Here is a 9807-nt window from a genome sequence, read left to right on the forward strand (position 1 = left end):
AATTAAAATCGCAGGCGCCATGGGCGGATGAAATATTAATGGCAATCGGTGACGATAACAGTTATGCCGTTATGCTCAAGGAGCGGCGCAGCGCTGTGTGAGAAGCCGCTTTTAATAGCGCGATACGCACGGTAGGTCTCATAAATTAACATCTAAGACTCTCTCTCGTCGATGACGTCAGAGGCGAGAAAATATACACGTCGGATATTCTTGCGGAGTATGTTGAAACGAAACGCTCGAGTGACACTTGCGATCGATCGAGCTGATCCGTCAATTAATCCGAACACTCTCCTCTCGTTCTACCAATAACCGACCGGTATTATGAAGATAGATTATAATGTCCGGTTAATTTTGCAGTAATTTACCGATCTCGTCGGAAGGGAAATGCCCAGAAATATTTCACAGACCGGCTCCACTGCGATTTCACGTGTCGTATTGCAAAACAACAATATTTGGTCGAATGAAAGAATCGTCTGCTGAAATATGAGCGACGCAGAGAGAATTCGGCTGAAGTCGTCGGAAAATTCAATCGGAAATTATCAAGAGTTCTGATAAGACAGGACTCAACAGGATTCCATTCCGGTATCTCAGCAGAGAACTCGACCGGACTCGCTTTATTCTCGTGTCGACATTTCCTTATCATTCTCATGTACTTCCCTCACGACTCTGCTCCTTCTCGCTTCTAATGTGAGGTCGATCAACGATCGATTCCTAGTTATTAAACACTTAAAGCCGCTTAAACATGCCGAAGCCGCGCCCTGCCGATTGACGCGCATTTCGGCCGCCGCCATCGCGAGATCCTGCGATTCCGCTCACTCGCGCCGCGTTCATAAATTACCGTGCGCGCCGACGAGCGTTCCCGACCATCCCCCGGCGCCCGGACGATAAGGGCCGACGGGGACGACGAAGACGAGGGCACAGGTGCGTGCGTAAGCGGGCTGCCGAGCGCGCACGGCCGGCGGGACAAATTTCAGCCGGGCGAATCGCATTTATCGCACGATCCGCTCGCAAGATTGCATTATCCCGATGCTTATAATGCGTCACTCGCCTCTCGGCCCTCCTCCCTCACCCCCCCGTCGTGGTTGATTCCGAGGGATAGCGTGGCCGAGGACCGAAGTATTCGGCTGCGTATGCGCGCGCGCGCGCGTTAGACCGTCTCTCAAATAAAGCAATCTCCAAGATCAGACAACGACGCGGCAGCGTTTGTCCCTTTATCCCCCCGCCCCCTCCTGCCCTCGCCGCGCCGCGCCCCGCCGGCGACCAGCCTCGGAGAACCTCGCGCGCGCGCGCAACCCTTCCCATGCGGATGCGGCCGCGAAGAGTAGCCACCGGCCGCCGCCGAGTCCTCTTTGTCAGAACGGAACCTGCTGACAAAAGCGAAGGTGGTAGTCGACTCGCAGGATTAATCGCCTCGGGAAATATTTGCGTTCTCTCGTCCAAAACAGCCCCCGTCCTCGCCTCCGCCCTCCGACCTTCTGCACGCGCTCAGGAGGTAGCGCGAGGACTCGTGCGGTGTGCGGCGACACGTGACTCGCGCGCGAGTCCTGCGGACGCACCGATTAAGACTCGCAGCCCGTCGTCTCGCGGGGCTCTTAATCGGTGACGTCAGGAGCGAGCAAGTCCTGCTTGCCGGAAAGTCCTGAACTCAAAGACATATTAAATGACACTTGCGCGGTCGATCGGGCGCATTATCTCCGGAAACTTTCCTTTCGCTCCGGCAGCAAGCAATGAATGACTGCAAGGGCGAATTCACACCTTGGCAGAAAAACAGAACACAGAGAGAGAGAGAGAGAGAGAGAGAGAGGGAGAGAGAGTGGTAGACGCTGACAGTCTGTCTCTCCCTTGCGAGAGTTATTCTGTCTCCCATACAGCACAAAAGTCGCAGCAATATTGCTGCAACATTGGAACGTTGCTTACAACATTGTTGTAACGTTGCAACAATGTTGCTGCAACTTTTGTGCTGTATGAGCTATCATTCTCTTGGCTTCTACTGTCTTCTGCTTTTCTACCGAGGTATATGAATGCGCCCTAAAAACATGAAACGCTCGCTTTTCTCCTGCGATGGCGTGCGCGTTGATTATCTATCGTCCGTCGGAGCGAAAGGAACGTTTTCGGAGCATTTGAGAAATGTGCTCGATCGATTGCAAGTGTCGTTCCACGAATGTGTTTTTTATTCTGATTTAATCAGTAGGAATTTTCAGCATAGATCTCTCAGCCAACGTTCAAGATGGCTGCGACGAGGGATCTTAACACTAGCTCGAGACGTTGACTTGGCAACCTTTTTTATCCTTCTCGTTACATGTTGAGCATCGCTTCGATTGATTTTCGTGCTTGTGAAGTTGAAGGGAAAGCGAGATTGTCTGCTTGTCGTATCGCGCTGGGTCGAATCGAACGCGCTTATTTATTCGCAGAAAACGAGGAAGGTTGAGAAGTATCATTTTTTTTCTCTACACCGGCGATGATAAAGCGAGCGGCGGCTCGAAGCGCGAGCTTGAAGCCGAGGTGAGATCGAGACGTTGCTGTACAAGTTAGCACTTGGGATCTACTTTTCTCGTCGTTTCTCCGGCCGAGAAGGATGCTCGCCGGATGTCCTGGCGGAGCCGAAGTTTGCTCTATCCCCAAATAGCGCTAAATGCGAAAGGGCCAAGGGAACTTCTGTGGGCTATTGTTGTGCTCGGAAACACACGCGGCGGTTTATGACTCTTCCGCGATATTTACCCAGCCACCGCGAGTTCTCTCCTCTCGCACTGCCGTCTGGAGGAATTTTGTACTTGCTGTTTCTCTCCGACGGCGGCTGCTGTTGCTGCTGCTGCTCCGACAGCGCGCTGCAATCGCGACGTGTCCTCGTAGATAACGAGAGCAGGATGCGCTGTGGGAAACAAGTGTTCGGTATTTTGCAACGGTGACCGCGTAGCGAAAGAAGCACCTTTGCAGTAACTGCTAAAAATGTCAGCGATAGTAATCATGCTGTAATTATTATTTCTTAAAACAATAAGAAGACGCAACAGCTCAAACTCAAAATAACAATATTAACAATTGTCTCCTCTGTAGAGAGAGAGGGGGGAGAGAGAGAGAGAGAGACGGTTGTTCTCCCCCAAAATAAATCGCGAGCGATTCTCCAAGCAATTACAGACGTCCTGGAGAATACTCGCTCTTTTTTTAGAACAATAAGAGAATAGCTGCAGCCATAAATAATTACAAGTTCACACAGAAAAAGTAATTTCAGAACAAGCGGAATCATAAAATCTAGAGGATTTTACTTTTATACATGGCCTCAAAAGGATTCCTCTAAAAATTAAGAGGAAAATATTATAAACACATTATTCTTAAAGTTAGAGGAATTATATGTTATATATGTATGATGCAAATCTTAATTATTTTAATATAAATTTCCTCTTACACAGAGATTATTTAATCTTTTTTTAAGAGAATTATTATTTATATTTGCTGTATTTTATTCTTACTGGTTATATTAGTTAATTTGAAAAAAATTATTATAATGTATAACGAAAAATAATATATTATATATATATATATATAGATGTACTTCAGTTCTACAATAAATAGGCACGAATGAAATAAGATCATCATAACAAACAAATTTCCAATCAGTTTTGTTATGGACTTTATAGCTACGAATATGTTCATAACCAACTGTATGAAACATAGTTAAAAGAAAGAATATATTATTCAATAAACTGATTAGAAACTGTATTTGACCAAATATGGATAAATTATTTTCGTTATATGTTAGAGCAATACACATACCTTTTTTAAAAAGCGTTCCAAATATTCTGATCCATGAACATACGGTTGTTTTTTCGTTGTTTGGAGGAAGAACATGTCTGAACAAAAGAAGCCGACATTCAAATTAACACATTCCCCTTCACATAAGAGAAAAATTATTACAAATTGCTATTAAAAATATAAAAATATGATGATTAAAAATATAAAATTGATACAAGAGGAGATTCTCTTGAAATAAGAGGAAAACAATTAGAATAATATCCAATAGATTTGAGATGAATGGTTCACTTTAATCGCTTGATCGAAAGAGGAATCCTTTCTCTGTAAAAGGCTCCGCTTAGAATATGAGACTGTGGGAAAAATCACTTTACAAATAGAATACTTTTTTCTGCGTGCTTAACAAAACATTAACATCTCTTTGCTCTCTCGGCGCAGTCGGGATAAGGGGTAGCGACTTAAAGCCCGTGTCACACTATGGATTGAAGATCAAGGATTGCGGATTGAAGATTAGATTTCGACAAATCAATGAACTTCGGTTTTGATTTGCTTTATTCCGATTGGTCAAATTTCAATCTTCAATCCGCAATCCTTGATTTTCAATCCGTAGTGTGACACGGGCTTAAGGGGACTGGAGGGTCAGATTACTGAAAAATCGTGTTTGTTCTCGATAATATTTTGTGATGAACTGAATAAATATGCTAGAATGAAAATTTTAGATATATTTATACAACATATGAAGGATAGAAAAATTTTGTTTATTAACAAATACTCATAATAATATTCATAATACTCATAATAAATATACGTCCACTTAAACTTTAGTTTTTCTGGAAATTTTATTATTCAATCTTTCTGCAGTGATTTCTCCGAAACTGAGCTTCGTATCGATTTGAAATTTTAAAGCAATAATATTTGTTCATATGGCCCTCAGGTGAATCATGGACAACTCTGTCAAAATATTTCATTTGGAGATATTAATTTTTTTACTGTAAAAGAAGTGAAAATTTGAATTTTTTCCTAATAATAGCTGCCATTTTGTTCGATTTTGTTCGATTTTTCTTTTGTAGTGGTTCATCGGATAATAATAAGCCTTCTCAAGATTTCTAGCTAAAATTTGCTCTGATCGAACCATCGAGAGCCGAGATATTACTGCAAAAACGACAACTTGAAAAAAAAAGGAGAGTATATTTCAACTATATATATATATATATATATATATATATATATATCGTATATTTATACGAGTATTTGTTAATGAACAAAATTTTTCTACTCTTCAAATGGTTTATAAATATACCTAAAATTTTCATTCTTTTCAGTTTGTCACAAAATATTATCAAAAACAAGCACCCTTAAACGGAGATATTCTTCCCAAATCCTAAATCAATCCCGAGCGACAGCTCCGAGCAATCGCGGACGTCCCGGAAAATCGCAGCGACCGGCCACGCCGGGATTTACGCCGCGCTGTGATTCGCCGGGGAACGATGGGCGCGAATGAGATAAAGGGGAAAGTCGGCGAGCGAGTGTCCGCGCACTGACATTTTCCGCGTCGCTCTCCGCGTTTCTCGCGGGACGCTTTTATGGCGCTCCGCGGCGGCTCGGCACAGCCGCGTCTTCCGCTCGTTGCGCTCGGCAGGAGCGAACAATTTCGCAAAAGCCGCGCGTAGCCTCGCGCGCTGCCTGTCCCCGATGCGGAGTGGCCTGCGGAGTTTCGAGTTCCGTGATTCTGCAAATAATATGCAGCTTGTGTGTACGCAGAGGACAGGTGATACAGAGAAAGCGCCTGGCCTGAATGCCAGGTAACTCATCGCCGATAAACATTAATCATCATTAGCATAAATCTAATCCCCCAAGCTGTTTTATACGCGCGGGGAATTATCGCGCGGGGAGTTTTCTAGAGTTGGCTTAATTAGGACAGGTTACACGCTGGCGGATGTCGCCTTTTGTGCGCTAACGCGATTTATCGAGTGCCCTCTTGCTCTCCCTCGGAATGAGTCTCTTCGGGATCCTCGGCTCTTGAATTTGACATTGTGAGTCATCTTTTATCTTCTGCAGTCGCATCTCGCGCGACGGGCAACTCGCGCAGCCGCTCGCGCTCTGACTTCTCCTTGTGTTTGGGTCGCATGTCGGAGAGTCTTGCTTAATTCATCGAGTTCAGATTTATATAAACTTGAGTGTAAATTTATTCGAGTCTCAACTAAATTCCGACTAATCTGGAAATTTATTTAAATTCGAATTCACCGAAATCTTAACTCAGCAATTTCGCAATTAATAGTTTGAGAATCGAGTTTTAAAATTTACCTACTCCTCTCTCTCTCTCTCTCTCTCTCTCTCTCTCTTCGGCCGGCAATGGCGACAACGACGCTGAAATATTCGAGTTTAATTATCAACGTCTCGCAATGCACATCTTGTCAACCGTATGCAGCATCGCTGCTGGTTGGAACGGCTATTGAGAATTACAGGTGAATAACGAAGCAACGAGAACGAGAACAAAAATTTCGTCCGCCGCGCGTGAAAGAGATACGCCGAAAATATATAGAGCGCAAGATGAACGGGGAGGAAGAGGAAGAGAGGGAGAGTCATCGTCGGAGAGGAAGAAGTCTGCAAGTTCTCAAATTGCGATGAAACCGGGCACCGACGCGTCGCGCGGGTTTCGTATAACGAGCGGACCACCGATGGTGCTGCTGCTCCTCTCTCTCTCTCTCTCTCTCTCTCTCTCTCTCTCTCTCTCTCTCTTCTTCGACGGGTATTCCTGCAGCCTTCGGCCGCGAATTCGGGCTTCTTCAGGGAGCTGCGTGGAAGCACGGAAAGCACGGAGATCGGCGACGGCGAGATACGAAAGCGGCGAGTGAAAGCGCTGCTGAATTCGCAAAATTCGCACCCGAGAGGATCTTCAGCGAGAGAAAGAGAGAGGGTGAGTCTCCCCGCGAGCGAGTTTCCCATGTTGCGGAAAGAATCGCGACAACTCGAAGATGCATGTGGTTACGGTAAAATAACTTTATTTCGCCAGATACATCGCGCTTCTCATCAGTCTCGCAGAATACGCTGCTCTCTGATATGATTGTCTTGTATTAAAAATAAATTATAGTATACACACAGTCGGGCGATATGATACACAGTGCTTGTAGGCTAGCCAGCTTAGCGGGCTATGTTACAACATTTACAGAGCCTTAACACGAGACGTAACGAACGTAAGATTACGGCGCTTATTTACAGGATCTATTTACATGGACGCACGTGTCGCACTTAAAGTCTAAACTAGACGAGATCGCATCTTCGTCGCCTCTCGCGCTATTTACAACTGCGGAATGCCAGAGTCGAAAAGCCGCCGAGAATATTGTTATCGCGATATCCTCGCGGGTGAATCCTCTCACAGCCTCTCAAAGGCCCTTTGTCCGATCCTTTTAACTCGGGGCTAGACCTCGGCGCAGCCTTGTCTGAGCCGTTCCAAAAGTGTTCGTCGCGCTGTAATTCCAGCGCGATCTGCACGACGCGAGAAACGCGCAAAGAGTGATACCGCGCCGGTGATACTCTAGCAATGACATTGGAAAAGGTCACATGAGGAAGAGAAGACGGTCGACGGCGGATTAACAGCCGCCTCGCGCCTGCTGCTGCTCGTCGACGAGGCGCGAGCGAGAGATGTCCGAACGCTCGCTGCGGAGTCGATCGAGTTACTACAGGTACGGCTTGTACTTATTCGTTGCGAAAGGCACATCTTCCGGCGCTACGACACTCTCTGCATTAAGTATCAACGGGCGTCGCTGTTCCGGCAGCCCCGAGACGCACGGGCTCGAAAGGTCGCAATAATCCGTAATCCAAACATCAATCTGTCGGGACGCGAGCGTCTTCGGGAGTGATGGTTTCTCCCTGGAGCAGTCGTGTACCTCGAAGAGGAGGGGTAAGGGGAGGGGAGATGTCCCTTGGATACCGTATCGCGACCTCCGGATTTCGTCGCTGCGACTTCCCGGAGGAAAGCGTCGCGGAGACGCGGGGGGGAGAGGGAGGGTTTCCCGGGGGCAACGGAGGACGGTCTTGTCGCTCGCGGGCTTACCGGGCAGACCTCGGGCAGTCCTCACTGCAGCAGATCGTAGAGCGCGGTGATGTAGGACTGGGCCATCTGCAGGGTCTCATATTTCGACAACTGCCTGTCGTTGCCGAGGGACGGCAGATAAGTGCGCAGCCGGTCGAACGCCTTGTTGAGGTTCTGCATGCGTCTCCTCTCGCGGGCGTTGGCGGCCAGCCGCCGCTTCCTCACGATGGTGGAGTTGACGTACTTGCCCCTGCGGCGGCTGTCGCGCTCGTCGGGGCCGGCGTGCGGGCCGTTGGCCGCCTCCGGCTGGTCCGCTCCGTCGCTCACCTCGGCGTCCTCCTCGCTGTCGCCGTCCAGCGTGCGGTCGGACAGGCCGCTGCTGATGACGCTGCCGCGGCAGGACTGCGTCTTGTCGACGTCGCCGTCGCCGTCGGCGCCGAGGTCGGCGAGGTCGCGCTCCGGCTCCAGGTGGATCATCTCCTCGGCCAGGTCCATCGACGCGTCGACGCGCAGCCGCTGGCCGCCGGCGGCCACGGAGACGCTCCTCTTGCCCGCGGCCCTCTTGTCCTTCACCGAGCCCAGCAGCCGGTACGTCGCCGGCGGCGCGTTCAGCGTCTCCGGTTCCGACGAGATCGACAACGTCGTCGCCGGGCTGACGGAGCGCAGGCTGGCGGACGGGCTCGGCGTGTGCCAGCCGTCGCTGCAGTTGCTGTCGTAGACGAGGCACTGCGGCACCGCGAGCGTGCTGACGGGCGGCAAGCCGGCGGCCTTGTCTTTGGGGTAGTTCGGCAGGTCCAGGTACACGCAGCCCGCGAGCTCGTCCTCCCGTGGCGGGAACATGTAGCCGTAGCGGAACATCTCCTGCAGCTCCATCCCCGCGGCAGCTCAACCGCGACGGACCGTCTCGCCTGCCTCCTCGGCTGCCCGGCTGCGCCGGCTTCCACGTGCACGACGCGCGCGACGAAGACGACGGCGACGACGGTGTCTCGCCGGCCGGGCCCCGGGGTGCTCTCCTCTCTCACTGAACCCGCACTTCAACTACTACCGACTGCCTCCTGCCTCCGGAGCGCCTGCCTCGACTCGTCGGAGCTCTCGCAACTCCTGCCTCCGCTCGCCCGCTCGGACGACGAAGAACGCGCTGTCCGGGTTACTGTACGTGCGTGCGTGTGTGTGTGTGTGTATACGCGTGTACGCGCGATGCGCTGCGGATACGATGCGAAAACACGAGGACGACTCTCCCGTGCGATCGAGCCGGGCCGGGTCTCGGGGTGATTCTGAAGCCGGGTGCTACGCCGCCGGGAGATTTATGCGTTCGCGGAGCGAGGCACCCTCGCGTAGCACGTGCCGCGGTACCAATCGCCGTCGAGCGCGACTCCCCACTCCGAGCGGGGCAGCCCGGGCCCCGGAGCCGGCCGGGTCGAGTCGAAGCCAGGTACGCGAGCAGCGGCCGCAACAGGTGGCCCGGCGCCTCCGTCATACACGATCTCGCATGTGGAACCGAGCGTAGCCATTACGCGGCCCTTTAGGCGCTACGTACGACGACGACGACGACGACGACGACGACGACGACGACGACGACGACGACGACGAGGCTCCCTCCTCGTAATAATGCTCGCTACCTGCTGTCGAGCTATGCACTCGCTCTCGCGCGATGCCCGATGTGCTGCCAAGCCGGCGCGACAGCCGAAAATCGTCTTAACGTACGCCCGGCTCGTCGAAATTCCTGCCTAATCGTGGAAGCAGCGCTCGTGACAGCTCCATGCTTCCGTTACTGATGCTCGCCGCATGTGCACATTGAATTTCATGGCAACTTGATGGGGAAGTCATTTGCCGAGGAGAGGCCTGATATCTGGTCTCCAGGAACCTGGGCTGGCGCTGTAGGAGGATCGAGCAACAAAGATGAGATGGAACGTTGGATTCTGATCGATTCAAAGTGGATGTTTGCCTCCTCAGCGAGTTTATTCGTGTCGAGATGTCTTTGAGACATCAAGGCGGGAATTACACGCGGAGCGGCTCGTTTTCAAGGCTAT

General features: G+C 50.3%; 1 protein-coding gene across 1 annotated transcript; it reads right to left on the reverse strand.

Annotated features, from left to right (window-relative positions):
• Window positions 1–6619: 6619 nt before the first annotated feature.
• Window positions 6620–9037, reverse strand: ato (atonal). The gene has a single exon (XM_025307716.1). It carries the CDS (start codon window positions 8648–8650, stop codon window positions 7820–7822), a length of 831 nt encoding a protein of 276 aa, XP_025163501.1. The 5' UTR covers window positions 8651–9037; the 3' UTR covers window positions 6620–7819.
• Window positions 9038–9807: the final 770 nt, after the last annotated feature.

This window comes from Harpegnathos saltator, unplaced genomic scaffold, assembly GCF_003227715.2.
Source record: "Harpegnathos saltator strain DR-91 unplaced genomic scaffold, Hsal_v8.6 scaffold93, whole genome shotgun sequence".
In the NCBI taxonomy this organism is placed as follows: domain Eukaryota; kingdom Metazoa; phylum Arthropoda; class Insecta; order Hymenoptera; family Formicidae; genus Harpegnathos; species Harpegnathos saltator.

Coding starts and splice junctions, on each gene's coding strand:
- ato (XM_025307716.1), bottom strand. CDS start 8,650: ATGGAGCTGCAGGAGATGTTCCGCTACGGCTACATGTTCCCGCCACGG.